This window comes from Gobio gobio, assembly GCF_949357685.1.
Source record: "Gobio gobio genome assembly, chromosome: 16".
Classification (NCBI taxonomy): domain Eukaryota; kingdom Metazoa; phylum Chordata; class Actinopteri; order Cypriniformes; family Gobionidae; genus Gobio; species Gobio gobio.
The window spans coordinates 9,474,556-9,495,877 of record NC_137109.1 but is presented as its reverse complement, the minus strand read 5'-3'; the positions used below and the strand labels follow the sequence as shown (position 1 = coordinate 9,495,877).

The 21,322-nt window shown below is 39.7% G+C and overlaps 1 protein-coding gene across 1 annotated transcript; it reads left to right on the top strand.

The window, feature by feature from the left end:
• The first annotated feature begins 2,703 nt into the window (after window positions 1-2,703).
• rnf128b (ring finger protein 128b) lies at window positions 2,704-20,762 on the top strand. The gene is made up of 7 exons (XM_079838875.1): window positions 2,704-3,177; window positions 12,718-12,965; window positions 13,086-13,157; window positions 13,269-13,351; window positions 15,779-15,866; window positions 15,961-16,084; window positions 20,543-20,762. Exons 1-7 carry the CDS (start codon window positions 2,751-2,753, stop codon window positions 20,671-20,673), a joined length of 1,173 nt encoding a protein of 390 aa, XP_079695001.1. The 5' UTR covers window positions 2,704-2,750; the 3' UTR covers window positions 20,674-20,762.
• Window positions 20,763-21,322: the final 560 nt, after the last annotated feature.

The window sequence follows — 21,322 nt, the reverse complement described above, 5'->3', positions numbered from 1 at the left end:
TATCAAAAGCAGTGAAGGATACATGTATGCTGCCTTCAAAACTCGATCAGATGAAGGGATCTCAGGAGACAGGAAGTGAAGCTAACATTAGATTCGGACGTGCCTTGATGCCTTCCTACCTTGAAATGTGTCCTCGTAAGACAGCATTTTCCAGGTTTCAGACGCAGCCAGGAAGTGTAATGCCACCCCGGTGACCGACATTTGAACTGTCTCCTTTCAACCTGCTCAACATTTTTTAATTCACAGTGAGCTCACATATTATGAGTATCACAGTATGAGAATGGTGTGATGCCACTGTGATCATCGCATGATGACTGGGATACAACAATGCAGAGTGTTTCCGTGACTGCAAAGCATGCAAATATTAGGCTTTTCACATTTGCACACTGCTCATAATTTACCTGGAGTTAACAATTAATTGAATGAATGATGTTTCACACTGTACATTCCTAAACCCCGGGATAACTTCCTTGTTTGCATATTCGCAGTGCCAGTGTCACTGACTGGACAAACACAGCACATGACCTGTTTGCAAAAAGGCTCTAGCATTGCGCGACCTCATATTACACATTGTAACTGGAAATTTTCTGAATGAATATATTAGGACTACATTTTCTGAAGTAAGGCCCCGTCTACACGAAGCCAGAGCTTTCCCTATCCGATCTTTTTTTCCCCCTTGTTTCAAGAAATATCTGCGTAGAAGAAGAGTTGAAGAACGGAGAAGAAGAGTTGTTGCTAGAAGGGGTACAGCAATGGTTGGAAGTGAGGCAAAATCTCAGAATAAAATAACAATAAATACATGTGCTTTATCAGATTGTGTTTTATTAACACACACCAACCTCAACCCTAAACCTACCCTTACAATAATGCAAATACAGTAATTAAATGACGCTATATTGATGTGCACATGCCCAGTGCCCGTAGTTTTATCCCTTTTAAGTCTTTCCCGTGCGGGACGTGGTGTGATGACATCAGCGTTTCACAAAATATACGGATTGGCTGTAACACGAAAACGCAAGGGTGTCGTTTTCAGATTCATCCACTCTGGGACCCGGTTTAAAAAAATATCGGATTCATGCTCCCAAAACGCTGGATCCGTGTGGACGAAATGCTGATATGGTACAAAATCTTTACATATCAGCTAAACGCGTCTCCGTGTGGACGGGGCCTAAGAATGAACTGTCGTGTTTTCCATTGCCGTTTGACATTTCAAATGCAAGAACTATCAAATGCAGAAACGACTGTTTATATACACCACACGGTTTTTCTGTGACTGCCCAAAGTATATGAATATCCTGCTGGGACCCATTTCCATTTTATTCATATGTTCCCTATTCACTTATGTCTCCAAAATGTCGGATAAACAGGATTTATGATATGTCCTCTGTAGTTGACACCAGGACTCAGTTGTTTAAAAAATAAAATGACATGAAATTGCATGTATAGAAAAAAACAATGGAATTTATTTTTCATTCACCAATCAATTTTTAGGTTTCAGGTTTTTTTTAAAAAACAAACTTTGTTTAAAGATGATTCTGAACTATGTTATGAAAGATTTAACGGAATGCATTGATACACCATTTTACATTATGCAATATGTGGGTAAAAGGGCCATACTTGGATTTTCCCATCCAATTCAATGTATCTATACACTGGATCTAATTTGCATATTAATGTGTTCTTGATGCAACATGTAAGGAAAATAGAAGTGTAATAATGGGAGGAGTAATTGACAACATTTTAATAATAATTTCTAATATTTCATAGGAATATTGATATGTAATTTACTTCCCTATTCACTTGTTATGTCTCCAAAATGCCTGATAAACATGATTTAAATCCTGGCGTCCACTACAGTGGACATTTATGAAATCAATGCCCTGTTTTGTAACAGAAAGTCATACTTTGATTAGAAACCTCCTTAACATTTTCCTGAGATGTTGATTTATAACAAACAATTTGAAAATAAATCCGATTTAAATTATAATTACAAAATATTATAATTTTCCATAAGAGTGCTAAACTCAGGACATCCAGACTGTGACATGTATGCTGTCAGAGAAATTCACTAAAATATAATGTCCACAGTGGACAAAAGTCTATTTATGGGTCCCAGGAAGATATAAGGCACGCCCGTACGCAATTGGTTGTTGGCTGCTAAGTATCTAGTTGTAACATACTAACACAACATCATTTCACACTGTACAACTTTGGCACCGCAATGTGGAGTTAACACTGCAAAAGCTCCAACGCAGGGTTTCATAACCCCGGGTAAAAAGCGGTGCTAACCCTGTATTTAAATTACAAGTGTGAAACGTTCCTTTACCCGGGGTTAAAAGCAATGTTTAGAACGACGTTAACCCAGGGTTAAGCACAGTGTGAAAAGCCCCGTTGTTACAGCCTTGATAGAAGGTGTTAGGGGGAAACGTTTTTTTTCTCTCACGTTTGCTTCCAAAATGAGGAAACATTTAAAAGAATATTTTATTGCTACATTCAGATCACCTGGATAAAATCAAAAGATATGACCCTGAGTTCCACAGAGGGCTTAAAGTGGCAACAGTTTCCTGAAAATAAAATACTTAAGCCCAACCCTTTCAAATGAATATTATCTTTACCTATGTCCAAGGTCCACTGTGATAAGAACACCTCCCCTGACGTAAAAGCTATCTTATATTACCGCCTAGAAGGCATCTGATTACTACAGATGGCCTCAGAGTAATGTCAAGACACTGGAGTGTTTACCTGACACAATGAAAGCGATGCTTGGAGCAATGCATGGGCATGGCCATTCATCTATCTGGTTGACAGTATTGATTTTCCAGTACTGTTTCCAACAAAGTGCTTCCTTGATCTACTGGACTGCCTATGTGGACTTTAGATATTTTGACAGAGGATCTAACGAAACTGTACGCAGTGTATGTGAGTGTGGTGTGTTTGGAGTGCACTCACCCTTGGAATCGGCTTCTGGACTAATAGTGCTTCCAAATCAGGATCCTCTGGGATGCTCAGGGAACACTACTTTCACAGCGAGTCACCAGCCATGGATTGCCCTGATACAAAAAGGAAACTGTACCTATTCACGGAAGATAAAGGCTGCCCAGCGAGAAGGAGCCTCTGCTGTGGTTATTTACAATATAGATGGGACAGGCAATGACACAAACCTAATGTCCCATTCAGGTATGATAGTTTCTCTAAATGGCAAACAAACACAAGTACATTTGTTTCAAAGCAGCTTTACAGAAAATACACAGTGAGCAAGGCAATGGTAACTGTGACAACGCCACAAAGGGGAAAACCTTGAGAGGAACCAAAAAAATGCTAAACTTCCTGAATTGGCATCCTCCATGCTATTATATAACTGACATAATCCTAGATTAAATTGTATTGCCTAAAAATCTACTTTGTAGAATGTATTAGGAGATTTAAAATAAAATGTTTTATAAAAAAAAAAGAAAAAAATTCTAAATGTTTGAGTTCAAGTTAAAATCTATGATAGTCAAGATTATGACAAACAAAATATAAAATGACTAAGTTATAAACTTGCCATTACGCCAGTGATCTAAGAAAAAGAAAGGTTTGTAATGCTAATGCTACTATTAGCCTACTTTTTATTATAAGTTTTGAGTTCTCCCTGTGAACATTAATCTGGATACATGAAAATGGTGTTTCGGCCTTCACATTTTCCATCCAAAAAAGTTTCTTGTCCCATTGAACCATCTGAAAATGCTTAAATCGTCTTACTGCATATGCGTAAAAAATGTAATAAAAGCTCACGGAGATGACAGTGAGACCAGAGATAGTATAGTTCTCACGCCATCTTAGCGTGATCATTTTATTAGCAAAGTATCTCATCACTTACTGGAGCATCCAGGTCGCTCTCAAAAGCGTTGTGTGTTTCCGTTTTGAAACAGCATTTAAAAATGAAAACAATACTCGTCTTAAACTGGAGTTTCCACTGCGTTTCAGAAACGATCTTCATCCACACTACATGACCAAAAATGGTCTCTACAATCAACTTAGGTGTACAATGCTTTTGGGAAACTCAGCCCTGGTCTGTTATTGTCATGTCAAGTCAAGTCAAGTCAACTTTATTTATATAGCGCTTTTAACAATGTAGATTGTTTCAAAGCAGCTTTACAGTGTTAAACAGGAAAATAATGCAGCATAATTTTATTCAGCTGTATAGCCATTCTGGAAAAAACGCTGATGTCATCAGTTCATTTCAATTATCATACAGTGACAGTGTGGGCTTTAGATCAATAATTCGATCAGTAATTTAGTTTAAATGGTTAATTTAGTTTATTATTTAGATTTATTTCGATGTTTAGTTGAAAAATTTAGTGTCCCCAACTGAGCAAGCCAAGCCAGAGGCAACAGTGGCAAGGAAACCAAAACCCCATTAGGTGACCTAATGGAGAAAAATAAACCTTGGGAGAAACCAGGCTCAGTCAGGGTGCCAGTTCTCCTCTGGCCAATTAACAAACAGCATATTATTATTATTATTCTGGCAGTTTTACAGCTCGGAGGTCATAATAGATCAGAATATTCGAGGGACCGGGGGCAACATGCTGGAGACGGGTTTATTGAGGATGATGTTGATTAAATAATTATTAAAGTGCAATATTCGAATTATCGGAGGCAACACGCCGGAGACGGGTTTATTGAGGATGACATATCGATTTAAGTATTATTTAATTGTAATATTCGAACAATCGGAGTCAACACACCGGAGACAAGTTTATTGAGATGCCGTGTCGATGAGGCAGTTGCAGGGGGAGTCTAATCACGGTCTCTGCAGACACTTCGGGGTCCTGTGTTGGTCTTCTCTGGGCGCAGGTCCACCATCTGAACTGGATACGGCCCGGATCCGGCTGACTGCAGTAAACCTCGGGATAAAACAGAGAGACTATCATTAGGTTAGATGCCGTTCTTCTGATGATGTAACGAGTACATCAGGTGTTATGGGAAGTGTTCCCGGTTCCGGCTGACCTAGTTAATGCAGCCTAAAAATCATTTCATTGAAAAAGTGTTTTATGTGTATGCCACAGTAAAGAGATGTGTTTTTAGTCTAGATTTAAACTGACAGAGTGTGTCTGCTTCCCAAACAATGTTAGGAAGACTGTTCCAGAGTTTCGGAGCTAAATAGGAAAAGGATCGACCGCCTGCAGTTGATTTGGATATTCTCTGTATTATCAACTGGCCAGAATTTTGAGACCGCAGTAGACGTGATGGAGTATAATATGTTAAGAGCTTGTTTAAGTACTGGGGAGCTAAACCATTTAGTGCTTTGTAAGTAATAAGTAAGATTTTAAAATGTATGCAATGTTTAATAGGCAGCCAGTGCAGTGTTGACAGAACTGGGCTAAAATGGTCATACTTCCTGGTTCTAGTAAGAACTCGAGCTGCTGCGTTTTGGACCAGCTGGGGTTTATTTATTAGGCGAGCAGGGCAACCACCCAGTAGAGCATTACAATAATCTAGCCTTGAGGTCATGAACGCATGAACTAACTGTTCAGCATTTTGCATTGAGAGCATGTGCCGTAATTTAGATATATTTTTAAGATGGTAGAAAGCAGTTTTACAGATGCTAGAAACGTGGCTTTCAAACGAAAGATTGGTATCAAAGAGCACACCCAGGTTCCTCACTGACGACGAGGACTTGACAGAACAGCCATCAAGTGTTAGACAGTATTCTAGGTTACTTGTAGCGTAATGTGGGCAGCCATGCCATTTTCAAAAGTCTCAGTTTTGGTCTGTTTAAACAAAAATGCAACCCCGGACTTTTCTAACTAAAACGGGGTGTAAACGTAGCAAAATGTAGCAAAATGTATGTGTTTAAAACACACTCGTGTACACAGAACATCCATGTCTGGAATATTCTAAATTTTCTGGGTACTCAAAGCGCTTTACATGGAAGGGGGGGAATCTCCTCAACCACCACCAAAATGCAGCACAACCTGGATGATGCGACGGCAGCCATATTGCAACAGAACGGCCACCACACACCAGCTGATTGGTGAAGAAGCAGTTAAAAATTATGGTTTTATGAATAGTGGAAGACTGGTAGAGACAGTCAAACATAGTGGAAAAGGGTCATGCTCTCACTGTCACGTAGTGATAGGGAAAAATGGGAGCGAGGACTGTAGGACTATATGCAGGAATGTAGATTTATTAGCAAAATAATAAAAAATAAACACAAAACAAAAGCCCACAAGGGGGAAATTCAAACTTGGAATAAACTAATACAATGAGACGGAACATAAACAGGAACACGGCAGATAACAGACGACATAAGACATACTCACGACAACGAACCAGCATGGGACTGAAAACACCATGAGAATATAAAGGGTGACAAATCAAGTGGGAAATAAGGGAAAACAGGTGGGGCAAATTAACCAATAATGAGATAACAAGAAGGGTGGGGTCAAGACAGAAGACAGAAGACAGGAACGCACATGACACAAGAATTACCCAAAACACCACATGTGCCAAACAAGACAAGGCAGACATGTGACATTCACGTATGATACGAGAATCTTGTAATGATTCAGTCACACGTGACCTTGACCAACGACGTATCGGAGTCCATATACAGTAAACTTCCATATATGTCATGGTCTGTCTTTGCAGTCATTCTAGTCCGCCTGAGTGACTGGAGCTTCTGGTGGTCATCTGCTATTCATGGAACCACGTTTACATCAGTAACCAGCGTCTATTGCATAGTTCCAGTCCGCCAGAGGCGGTTAAACATCGTGGAAGATGTACACCACCAAGTCACAAGGACTGAACTCTAAACACTGTCCGTAAACACAGCAGAGCTAACTGTGAGCATTAACTAAAATCATGTCTCATGACCGTTTATGCTCACTGGGCATGCGCGTACAACTGTAAACAGTTGCACATATAGACAGCTGAAGTATTATAAAATACACAACGTTTACACAACAACAATGTACTAAAAATGGAAACGTTTTTCCCTCGTGTTTTTCACGTGCAGGCGACAACGCTGTCAAAATGGTCTGTGAAAAAGGCTGTACTCTGCTGCCAGGCCAATAGATGGTGATGTGTAAAGAAAAACTATGTGCATATAGACTGAACACGTAATACGCATGGGCATGACGTCTCCGTTTTCACAAATGTACCTTTTTGTATCTGTACCCGTTTTCAGAAGTTTACGTTTTCAGGCCCAAAAAACACTGTCGTCGTGTAAATGAACGGCCAAAACGGCCCTGTGATGAACTGTCCTGTGGCCCGGGATGACGAGATAGACGCAGCCTCATCTCCGCAGAGGATACGCAGTTTTGCAAAATGGATGAATGATATCAAGCAATTTATATAATTTGTAAGAGCTTACCCAGGGTAAGTTGGCCACATTGATTCATTTGACATTTTGTGCTATATGACAGCTCTAAAGTATTTATTTATTATTATCATCATCCCGCACATGCTAAACTACTCCTATCTGTGTTACAATTTAAAAGTAAATTCACTTTGTTCTTAAAGGATTAGTTCCCTTCAAAATGAAAAATTCCTGACAATTTACTCACCTCCGTCTCATCCAAGGTGTCCTTGTTTTTTTTTCTTTTGTCAAAAAGAAATAAAGTTTTCGGAGGAATACATTGCAGGATTTTTCTCCACATAATGGACTTCAATGGCAACCATTGGGTTGAAGGTCCAAATCAATGAAGTTTCAAAGGAAGGGCTTCAGAGGCTCTGCACGATCCCAGCTGAGGAATAAAGGTCTTATCTAGCAAAACGATCAGTTTCTGTGAGAACCCGAGCAGTATTTATGCTATTATTTTACCTCTTATCAGACGAACGTGATCATCTCTGAGCTCCGCCATAACTTCGGCTAAGTGAGGTCAAAATACGAGCCTGGTCATAGATGTATACGTAGATGCCTCATTAGCGGTTGCACGGATCAGTAGAATGAGGCATCTACGATCGATATATCTATGACCACGCTCGTATTTTGACCTCACTCTCCGGAAGTTATGGCGGAGCTCAGAGATGATCACGCTCGTCTGATAAGAGGTAAAATAATAGCATAAATACTGCTCGGTTTCTCGCAGAAACTGATCGTTTCGCTAGATAAGACCGTTATTCATCGTCTGGTATCGTTTAAAGCCCTTTGAAGCTGCACTGAGACTGTCATTTGGACCTTGAACCGTTTGGAGCCCATTGAAGTCCATCCTATGGAGAAAAATCCTGGAACGTTTTCATCAAAAAACGTAATTTCTTTTCGACTGCAGAAAGAATGGACATCTTGGATGACATGGGGGTGAGTAAATTATCAGCAAAAGTTTATCTAAAAGAGAACTAATCCTTTAAGGAGGGCATCTTCCCCCATTTTCCTCTATGTCATCGTAATGACAAAATTATACCCCAATATACAGTTTCATGACGATAAAATTCTGTTATAATCGGTATAGTGAAGCTTACGGATACCTTTATTGCTCTTAAAAATGCATTTAGTAGTTGATGCTAATTTTAACAGACATTTACACTTTAAGAAACAAGTTGTGTTTTTGTGAAGAATCATCTAAATGATGTACAAGTAAGGGGGTTATTATTGTGTAGACTGCTCTCTAAAGCTCAATGGTATCAGTGTGATTAACATAAAACTCAGATATGATCATACTGATCCATGTTGATAGATAACATTGTTAGATGCAGCGTCTAACACCAATGTGGTATCGGTATACTTAAAGTCATCATGAAATTCTTGTTTTTTGTTTATTTGTTTTTTGTTAATGGAATATTGTGGTGTTTATTATAAATTATTCATCTGTGCACATAATGTTTTTGTTTTTAAGATTATGTTCCTCATAATCTGTAATCAAAATATCTTCCCCTCCCTCTTGCAGCGACATCTCTTCTCAGTAAACATGACCTGTTTACTGGTGCATGGGTGGGACATGCGATCCATCAATAGCAAACCACAGCCATCCAATCAATTCCCCACGATCAAAATCAAGTCCCACCCTTCATTTGTTCTTGATCCAGAAGCCGTTTCACTCGGAAATACGTCACAATAGGGAAGAAAAGACTATCGTCCGTTTCATGCCGACTTTAACGTACGTTAATGCAAGCTACTAAACAATTTAATGCTCCTTTAAAGAAAGCGAGGTGTTTTAACATGCTTTATTACACGGCTCTGAGGAATTCGGAGGATAATGTATATCCAGCTGGATCACAGAATAAACCCCCTCAGACTGATGCAAGACCTCTGCTTCGCGTCGGGTCCTGATCAGCCTGTCAGGGTTTATTCTGCGATAACAATCGGCTGGATGAACACTATCCCTTACTTAGTTTTTGATGCCTTCGGAGAGATTTTTATAATCATTGCATGACTAAAACTTGTTATGGTGATCATAACCTGACCATATACAGTCATGTGAACCCTTTGGAAGCATTTACTTTAATTTTTAATTGTGTAATATACTTTGTCATTGTATTAAAGGTCATACTTGTATAAGTATTGGGCAACAAAAAATCAAAAACAGACTGAGCTCAGACTTTGATAATTTTGATATGCTGACATGACCTGAATAAAATCACTCCCACACAACTAACTAAAGTTATTAACTAAAAAGGTTGTGTATGTATATATACTGTATATTTCAAAACACAACCCAACTGTTGCTCGGGTCTTGAAGATGTGGCTAACTTAACTGTTTATTTATTCAGTGCACATATGGCATTGTAAAATTTTATGTTGAGTTGAATTGTACCAGAATGTATTTATGACTCACTCTTTCTGAAGTTCGTGGGGTCATAAATTCCAGTTCCTTCCCTGAACTGTAAAATCCCATCGTTATATGATGTGTTGTACAACACCTGATTTTCCAGACTTTACGTATGACCCGACAGTTATCTGATAGCAAGATGTTTGAATAACAAGTGGTTTTGTAACTAGCTGAGTTATATCAATGGCCCTGCTTACATATTACATATTAAGACGTGTTTACTCGTCTTGAACGCGTCCCGGGCAGCAGTGTGATTCCATCCAAACTTGTACATTTAAAAGGTATACTACACTCTAAAAAAAAAAGGTTCTATATGGCACCAAAAATGGTTCTTGGCTCGTAATCATAGGGGAACCTTTTTTAGTGCTATATAGCACCAATTTTGGTGCTTCAGTGGTTCTTCAGCGGTTCTTCAGAGGTGCTAATATAGCACCTTAGTCAAAGAACCGGTGAAGAACCGCTGAAGAACCACTGAAGAACCGCTGGTGCTATATAGCACTAAAAAAGGTTCCCCTATGATTACGAGCCAAGAACCATTTTTGGTGCTATATAGAACCTTTTTTTTTTTTAGAGCGTATGTAACTTTTGGCCCTCTATAATAATAATGATTTGTTACATTTATATAGCGCTTTCCTGGGTACTCAAAGCGCTTTACATGGAAGGGGGGCAATCTCCTCAACCACCACCAAAGTGCAGCACAACCTGGATGATGCGACGGCAGCCATATTGCACCAGAACGCCCACCACACACCAGCTGATTGGTGAAGAAGCAGTTAAAAAACAAAATTATGGTTTTATGAATAGTGGAAGACTGGTAGAGACAGTCAAACATAGTGGAAAAGGGTCATGTGCTCATGTATGATACGAGAATCTTGTAATGATTCAGTCACACGTGACCTTGACCAATGACGTATCGGAGTCCATATACAGTAAACTTCCATATATATCATGGTCTGTCTTTGCAGTCATTCTAGTCCGCCTGAGTGACTGGAGCTTCTAGTGGTCATCTGCTATTCATGGAACCACGTTTACATCAGTAACCAGCGTCTATTGCATAGATCCAGTCCGCCAGAGGCGTAGTGGAAGATGTACACCACCAAGTCACAAGGACTGAACTCTAAACACTGTCCGTAAACACAGCAGAGCTAACTGAAGTGATAACAGTACAAGTAGAATGGCATTTCATGGATATTGGAAATGGAATACCTACCAATTGGTAGGCATTGGAAATGGTGTCTACCAGCCAGTGAGATAGCAGCTGCTTAGACACAGATGCATCCCTCGGCCAGGGGCCAAAACTGACCAACAGCTGGTCAATGGTGCACCACAATGCCATTGTTGACAAATATTGCTGACACAGTGCTGGATTAGGAGTGTCGTCCAAAACACCAAAAGTCGATTAGGATGGTTACCAAACTGTTTCGATAACACCTTAGGCCAGGGTTCCTCAAACACACTATATTGCCAAAAGTATTGAGACACCCCTCCAAATCATTGAATTCAGGTGTTACAATCACTTCCATGGCCACAGGTGTTTAAAATCAAGCACTAGACATGCAGACGCTTCTACAAACATTTGTGAAAGAATGGGTCGCTCTCAGGAGCTCAGTGAACTCAAGTGTGGGACCGTGATAGGTTGCCACCTGTACAATAAGTCAGCTCAGAAACTCAGCCATGAAGTGGTAGGCCATGTAAAATCACAGAGCGGGGTCAGCGCATGCTGAGGGTCACAGTGCACAGAAGTCGCCAACTTTCTGCAGAGTCAATAGCTACAGTCCTCCAAACTTTGTGTGGCCTTCAGATTAGCTCAAGAACAGCTTCATGGAATGGGTTTCCATGGCGAGCAGCTCATCCAAGCCTTACATCACCAAGTGCAATGCAAAGCGTGGGATGCAGTGGGGTAAAGCACGCCGCCACTGGACTCCAGAGCAGTGGAGACGTGTTCTCTGGAGTGACCAATCACGCTTCTCTGTCTGGCAACCTGATGGACGAGTCTGGGTTTGCCGGTTGCCAGGAGAACGGGACTTGCCTGACTGCATTGTGCCAAGTGTAAAGTTTGGTTATGGTGTTGGGTTGTTTTACAGGGGTTGGGCTTGGCCCCTTAGTTTCAGTGAAAGGAACTCTTAATGCTTCAGCATACCAAGACATTTTGGACAATTTTATGCTCCCAGGAACAGTTTGAGAATGGCCCCTTCCTGTTCCAACATGACTGCGCACCAGTGCACAAAGCGTCGGTCCATAAAGACATGGATGAGTGAGTTTGGTGTGGAGGAACTTGACTGGCCTGCACAGAGTCCTGACCTCAACACGATAGAAACACCTTTGGCATGAATTAGAGCGGAGACTGTGAGCCAGGCCTTCTCGTCCAACATCAGTGCCTGACCTTACAAATGAGCTTCTAGAAGAATGGTCAAATTTTCCCATAAACACACTCCTAAACCTTGTGGAAAGCCTTCCCAGAAGAGTTGAAGCTGTTAGAGCTGCAGAGAGTGGGCCAACTCCATATGAAACCCTATGGATTAAGAATAGGATGTCATTAAAGTTCATTTGCATCTAAAGATAGGTGTCCCAAAACTTTTGACAATATAGTGTATCAACAGTACTGTGAATATATTGTAGGAATAGTACTTTTTCACAAAAAAATGTTTTAAGACTATATTTATATATTTTGTTTAATGCCATTCATTGTAATGATCCCAGGAATTAAAAAAAAAAATCTTCTGACTGACATTTTTTAAGGCTATTTGCATTCATTCCCAGACACTTTATTCAAATACTCTAGACTTTTAAGGGAAGATGTTTTATAACTTGATTTATAACTTGATATAATGCTTGACATGGTTTTTAGTCATGCAAGTGATCAACACGGAATATATTCCCTGCGATAATATTTTTGTATGCTATGCTGTTGGTCTCAAAAATAGCTAACCAGTCATGGTTAATGTTAGTATTTTATTTTTTACAGATGCTGATGACATAGTTGCCATCATGCTTGGCAATATTCTAGGCACAGAAATCTCTAAACTGACCAAGAATGGCTCAGATGTCTATATGGCGATTGCTGTGGCCAATGCACATGGCCTGTGGTTCAGCGCTACATGGGCATATGCACTGTCTTTCACCTTCATTGGAATAACAGCCATCACTTTGTTCTACTTCGCTTTCCTGCTTATCAAACGAATGTACAGAAACAGACAACTTCGTATGCAACAGGTCAAGTATTTAGCCACTCTACTGAAATATGTAGTATATTCAATATACAATAATCTGTTATATTCCAGGCATCCCGAAATAAGGGATGCTAATTCTTCTCTGTCATTCGTTTCTGTGCAGAGGGAGATGAAAAAAGTGACTGGAAATGCAATAGTAAAGTTAGAAGTGCGGACTCTGCGGACAGGTGACCCGGTATTGTACCATTGCTACATTATAAAAGAAATAACTGTAAATAACAGTGTAATAAATTCAGCAAGCATTTAAACTGCAGTGAGTAAAAGCATCATGCCTGTGTGTCTGTAGGAGGTTGGATCAGAGGACGTGAGCTGTGTGGTTTGCACCGACTCATTCACACATGGTGAAAAGGTCACGGTTCTACCCTGCAGGTGCAGTATGAGGAAATACACATGTGATTTTAGTGCAACATTACAGACGTTTCCTAACTTCGGAGGAGTGTCAATTCCAATGCATTGGCTCAGACTATTTTGAATGGTTTTATTCATCCTCATTTATTTTCTCTATTGTAACTTGCTTGCGTTAGTGCATTGAATGAGATTCTGCTGAATGAAAGGTCTGAGTTTTGTGCCATGCACACACTAAGCATATTATTTAGAGAAGACATAAGAAGTAAATACACTCTAAAAAGTAATTCAGTTACCACAACTTAATTAAAAGCATGGTCGAAAGTTAAAAATTCAAATTTTTTGTTTTAATTAAATCTTTTAAGTTGCCAAGATTATTTTGTTGAGTTCTGTTGACGTAATAATGTTGATCATTACATCAACTTAATATCATCTGTAATTTAAACTCAAATGTCTGTGTTAAATGACTTTTTTTTCCTTAAATTAGGTTGTAGTAACTTAATTAAATTAAATTAGGGAGTGGATTTCTAGTTCCCAGCATGCTTTGCATAGGACTGGATAAGGAGAATAAATGTTGAAATTAAGTGTTAAATTATATGTTTTAGTGAAGGGAAAGACCTGTTATGTTTGACATTTAAAAGAGTTTCTGTAATGTTGACGTTTTTGTGGTTACCATTGTGCTGAAGAGTAGACACATGAAGGTAAACAATACATTGACTATAAGCAATGACTGCGCTAATGCCAGTGACAAGTAATAGCCTATCACACTTGATTATTAAATATACATGTTAAATAAGTTATGTTAGCATGTGCTATGATAGCTGTCGATTTGAACTGAAATAGATAAGATTAACTCTTTCCCTGCCAAACACTGAATTTTCCGTGTTTTCACTGTTATACGGTAGGGGGCGCTATTACGCATCTTCTGAATGAGTACAGAATCTCCTGATCAAAACACAGACGAAGAAGATGCAAAAAAACAAGCGATCGTATGTAAGCAGATGCATATGTAAAATAACGTGATCATCAACACTAAACATCAAATAAATCAAAACTGCTTAAAGGGTTTGTTCACCAAAAAATGAAAATAATGTCATTTATTCCTCCCCCTCATGCCGTTCCACACCCGTAAGACCTCCGTTCATCTTCAGAACACAAATTAAGATATTTGTGTTGAAATCCGATGGCTCTGTGAGGCCTGCATATATAGCCAGCAATGACATTTCCTCTCTCAATATTCATTAATGTACTAAAAACATATTTAAATAAGTTCATGTAAGTACAATGGTTCAATATTAATATTACAAAGTGATGAGAATATTTTTGGTGTGCCAAAACCCCCGAAATAACGACTTATATAGTGATAACCGATTTCAAAACAATGCTTCATGAAGCTTCGGAGTGTATCGAATCAGCGAGTAATAAATTACATTATTTACATTTTTTGGTGAACTAACCCTTTAATATTACTGAATTTAATGTCGACCCAGTACGAGCTATAGGACTGTGATGCTTTGGGGTGTTGATGGACTCGATTTACTACATCTGTGTTTGATCATCGCTTTGAATCTGATCCAGACGTAGTCTTTGACAAAAAAATTATTTTCTCAGCTTTTTGTTCAAAATGTTGATTTTTTCAAATTAAACTTACCCACAGTTGATAAAAAAGGAATGCATGAAGCTAGAATAAAAACTTTTTGTGTGTTTAAAAGCAGAGGGTCTTTAATATATTGCATGTTCAGATATTCATACAACAAAATATTCTATGGGCCATACTGTTATGCAAATGTGAAAATTATCAAAAACCTAGCAGTGGCTGGCAACTTTATTTTAAAACGCTGGAGGGGAAAGAGTTAATTGGTTCCAGGGTTATAACTCTGGTAGTTGGAGCAACTGAATTTTTTTGAGAAATCAACTTAAAAATGTGTTTTTATTCTACAAACTATTAAGTTCCTCTAACTCAGTGTAGCTTGTTGATTTAATGTAAATTTCCTCATAACTCATAATAAAAGAGTAATTTTTATTTTGTTGAGCCAACACATTATTTTTTAGATTGTACATGTTGTTATATTATACATACAAATGATTATGGCCCGATTAAATTAAGCATAATTAATTTGTGCTCGTTTAAATTATTGAAATTTAGTTTTTTTATTTTAATTAAAAAAAATGATTTGGTTCTATGGGAATTGCATGTGTTTTTGTTTAAATTGAGATAAAATAAATTGATTGCAACCACTTACGATACATTTTTTTTGTAAATTCAACTAATCATTTTTTTCAGTGCAGTATATTTTCATTTTTTGAGGTACTGAAATTCATCCTGCCAGAGGAGAAAGTAGAACATAACATTAAAAACTACACAAATCACGTTTAACACGCAGTAGTTGCTTTTGTTTTCCTGTAAATATGAAAGAAATGGATAATATGGGGTACATTCTGTTTTCCCAGACATCTGTACCATAAGAAATGCATTGAGCCATGGCTCCTGGAACACCCCACCTGTCCCATGTGTAAATATAATATCCTTAAATCCAAGGTCGGTTTGCCAGCACCCACTGAACCATCTTTATTCAGACATAGATGATGTTGCATTTACTAACATGAGATTCTTTGTTGCCATGTGTGTTTAGATTGACGAGGAGAGCGATGAGCAGCCCTCATCATCACCATCAAACAACGTATTCTCTTTAGCTACAGTGACAGTGACAGAGACATCGGCAGATCAACAAAACTCAAACATTCAAACAGCAGAAAGTGAGTAAAGGCTATCACAAAAACATTTGCCGTCCTTTAAATTGTGTTCTTCCATTATGTAGGTGTTGGAAATGAACAACTTTTCATTGCAGCTCTGCTCTTTTTTTCATATGCACATTAAAATGTTAAACTTATTTTTATAGCAAATATTTAGTTTTGAGTGATTATGAAAGTGATTATGTCAATTGATATATTTAAATATATTTTTATTATTTATAGATTTTATAAAACAATATTTTACATATTTAATTAACAAATTAACAAATTACAATTCATAATGGTGTTTCATTGGTCTCTTTTATATTATTACCTGCTGTTTGGTAATTCAAAATCATTGTTGTTAATAGCCTTTCAATGACTTGCTGGTTAAAAAAGGACACCGTTTGTGTTAAAGCATTTTCTTATTATTTCATTATTAATTATTACTTAATAAGAAGCAATGCAAAAGGTTAATTTACTCAGTTTATAATAAATCAAGTAAAGTCATCTTTATTCTTTTATAGCGCTTTATACAATTAAGATTGTTTCAAAGCAGTTTTACAGTCATGAACAGGAAATAAACAGAAATTCAGCTGTAAAACAGCTCTAAAAAGAAATATGTGTCATCGTTCAGCTGAAGTCAGTTCAGTGTTGATTCAGTCCCATAATAAAGTTAATCAATTATTAAATTAGTTCAATTCGCTTATAAAGCAGCTCTGCAGAGAACGTATTGGAATACATCTGTAACCATGGTTCCCTGAGAAGGGAATCAAGACACTGTGTCATGGTGTTGACGCGATGGGAACGTTCCTTGTGAACCGGTGTCTGAAGCACGTGTGCTAAACACCAATCTTTATTGGCCACTCCTGTCAAGTGACGTCACAGGCATGCTTGCTGGATATATAAGGGGTACCTAGAGAACATGTTATCTGCTTCATATTGTCTGAAGGAAGACTAGTAGGCAAGCCAGAAGTATGGCACCTCGACACGGCGTCTCATTCCCCTTCTCAGGGAACCGTGGTTACAGTTGTAACCCAAGACATTCCCTTTCGAAGTGGACCTCATCATGGTGTTGACGCTATGGAAACGAAATACCCACTGTACTGAAATACCCACACCGTACTGAAAAAACGCCTCTCAGTGAGCTCTTAGCAGTAGCCGAGATGCTGCCACACAATGCACCTGCTGACCAGAGAGCTTAGCACCCCTGGTGCACTCAAGTCGACCCCTCCAATATTACCTGAACCAACCTTAGTGGAGAAAGAGGGGAAGCATTGATGGCTCACAACAAGTGAACCTGAGGCGATGGTAAATTTGTCCATGGAGCTTGGCGAAAAGATTCAGCTTCCTGTGGTGAGACCGGAGCGGCCCTGGGAGAGAGTGGTACTCGCTCAACGAAATGGCTTACATGAGAACTCGCAAGTACTTCCCAAAATATATGGTGAGAGACTAGTGAGGATGAAGCGCTTACGTAGCTTCCACATCCTCCATTTCCCCAATGAGCACATAATGCCCTTCTGACCGTGTGAAGGGTTAACTTGACCTTACCCTAATAAGGGAACTCAACCTGGAGAGACAACAGATGAGGTGGCGATAGGTGGAGAAGCGGGACACCAGAAGTGGTACCAACTTCTTACTCAGCCTACCAGCATACCTTCTGTAACAGCGGCCAGTGGAGAAGTGGCAACCACTTCAACTATGTCTGCTGACCCTGCTGACCCTGCTGATCTGCTGATCTGTCGTATTTGTTAAGGAGAAGTGGGGCATAAGAAAGTGGGAAGCAAAAGAGCTTCTACTTCTATCTTCTTTCAGCTGTTCCATTACATAAGCATATCACATTCACTTCTGCACGCACAGTTCCAAAAGGCAGTAAATGAAGAAGTGAAACGCGAGAAGTGGTATTGCCCATCTTCGCATCTTATGTTATTTAAGCCTGCGACTGCAGAATGAGCAAACGTGCTTCTCAGAAAAACATTCCTAGCTTCCTGAGAAAGACCAGATCTCATATCTCTTCTTCTATCACTGCACAGTTATTAGTGCCAAGGAGCGAGATGCTGTTCGATCAGCTACAGCGCACTTATAATCATTAGTAAAAGTGCAGAGGAAGCATACAACCTCGTCACGGCATCAAAAGTATGATTGGGTGTCTATTATATATGAAATAGCATCCAACCCCCTACTGGGGAGTGACAACAAAAAGATTTTAATCACCAATAACCTTACATCTTTCCCATGAACATACTGCAATGGCTGTGGATGGATGCAAAATAAACCTATATATGTACTCTTTTTTTGTGAAGAGACAGCGGTATCATCCATCATTCATTTGAAAAGAAAACGTTTTAAATGTACCCAGCACCAACGCAAGCACACCCCTCTTTTTACCGCTTCTTGAGCAAGGTCGCTGCCTCGATCCCTTACCTCTCTGTGGTGGAGCCCTAGCGGCCACACTCATTTTCTGCTCCTGTCGTCAGCTGGACCAGGGACAGGCTCAAAAGGGGGGACTAAAGGACATTGTCTGTAGCACTGGAACACCACTGACTTAACCCTTGCCTCCAGGGCAGTCGTGGACAAGTCGGACTTGTAACCAGAAGGTTGCAGGTTTGAGTCTCAGGTCCGGCAGGAATTGTCGGTGGGGGGAGTGAATAACCAGCGCCCTCCTCCACCCTCAATACCACTACTGAGGTGAGACCCTTGAGCAAGGCACCGAACCCCCAACTGCTCCCTGAGCGCCGCAACAATATGGCTGCCCACTGCTCCGGGTGTGTGTTCCCGGTGTGTGTGTGTGTGTTCACTACTTTGTGTGTGCACTTGGATGGGTTTGATGCACAGCACAAATTCCAAGTATGGGTCACCATACTCGGGCACACGTCACTTCACTTTCACTTTCACTAAACTTCCAGACCACCTTCTTGACTGTGCAGTGCTGAAAAGTCTGGAAGGCTAAACTGGGGCGTCAGACAGGTTAAGCCGTAAATGCCACTCTGTTGCAACCAAAGCAGCAAGTGAGTGGCCAGTGGCACGAGTCGCCTGCTTAGTCACACGGAGGGCAAGGTCGGTGGTACGGTGGAGCTCCTCAATCGCATCTGGAGCCACACCTCCCGCAGCGCCAATATACTTCAGGAGGTCAGCTTGGTATACCTGCAACACCTGCAGGGGATTGCCAACTTGACCTGTAGCTGTGTACATTATTTCCCACAAGTTGTAAATGTAAATTGGCTGGGCTTAGAGGGCAAAGCAGGAGGCTTCCACGAAGATGCCGCGCCAGAGGAGAGGTAACCTCCTAGTGATTCCTCCATCCGGGGCATCTTTGTATACCCGTGTGCCTCCGATCCTTTTACATTAGCATAGTTGGACTTGCTGGGATGAAACACATGGGCTGAGAAAGGATTTCACCAAGATCTCAACACTTCACTGTGGAGATCTGGGAGAAATGGAAGGCTTGCTGGGGACACTTGTTTATGACCCACCTCGTCTAGCCTGCCTGGAGAGCATTCATGTTGGTCCACCATCCAGTCTATACTCAATCTAGGGGTGGCACGGATCATCACGTCCAGTATTTCCCCGTGTTGATGACGATAAAAAGGCGGGCTCATATAATACATCTTCCTCAACCCCCATCACATCTAAATGTAAGCACCACGATCGTAAACGCTGCACTGCCTCAGGCCGCAGAAACCTGGCTCTGCCAGCCGGGAGCAAAGCTTGATTGCTTGATTGGTCAAGATTGGTGTTTAGCACACATGCTTCAGACACCAGTTCACGAGGAGCGTTTCCATATCATCAACACCATGATACAGAGTTCCACTTCGAAAGGGAACAGTAATGTCATCGTCCAGCTCAGTTCAGTTCTCATCAAATAGTGTCAGTGCAGTCATAGCAATAATATTGTTGAATACTAAGCGTCCCCAACTAAGCAAGCCTGAAAAAATTATAGTGGCAAGAAACCCTAAATATACATCGGTGACAGAATGGAGGAAAAAAAAACCTTGGGAGAAACCAAGCTCAGTCAGGGGACCAACAACGAACATAGTGTGACTTATGATTCCAGGCTGTATCACAAGACAGAAGTCCGATTGTGGATTGGTATCATTCAAAATATTGATTAATAGCATCAATCCTACATTTCAAATCTCAACAATGGACTCCAATATCCACATCTTATCTACTGATCTGGAGACTCAGCAACACTAATATCAAGTAACTGATGCTTGGAACCAAGGACTGTGCGTGATCCCAAAACAGTAACCAAATATAGTAAAGAAAATTTAAATATAATTCCATAAAAACATAAAAATCTGCAGTAATACTAAAACCAGATTCGTTAAAGTAAAGGCAATATACTGTATCATAATAATGAATAAATTAAACACAATATATAAATACATAAATCCAGCAGTCATTATCATTCTCATGCTGGATGAATCTGTATATGGTGTATACTGATGACTCATGGTTATTGATTTTTCTTTATGACAGCAGCTCTTGGACATTCATCAGACTCTGTGCGCTGTGACCCGGATATCCAGACACAATACATCTATGAGAACCAAGCATTTGAAGAAGAACCAGAGATAACGGTGCAGCAGGACATCAACAGCCAAGATTAATACACTACTGTAACATATTTCAAATCTTTCTACAGTTTGAATATCACAAACAGCCAAAACAAGTGATTGAAATATGACATCAAAATGACAAATATATAAAAAAGAAGAAACTACTAAAATTGGATGTTCAAAGTGTGACAGACTATTTATTAATAATTGAGCACTGTTTAATTTATGTAGATTTTAATTACTTTTAAGAAGAGGCAGGTTAGAGAACAAAAATAAAAATGATTCATTACTGTGACAGCTTGCATACCTGTCATCGGATCAATAAAGCTTGTACTGTAAGTGAATCTGTTTTAATGCCATAACAAGAGCTAGCTGGTTTTACACTGATAACTCAATTTATATTAAATCTCCAATAATTGCTGCTAAAAGTAGTTCCAGCCAGGTCTTGATTACATTACAAGTCCATATCACTTCGCCAAATTAAGTTATTTCAAAGACGCTTGCAGCCCATCAATGCTACAGAACCACACACACACACACACACACACACACACACACACACACACACACACACACACACACACACACACACACACACACACACACACACACACACACACACACACACACACACACACACACACACACACACACACACACACACACACACACACATTTCAAAGACGCTTGCAGCCCATCA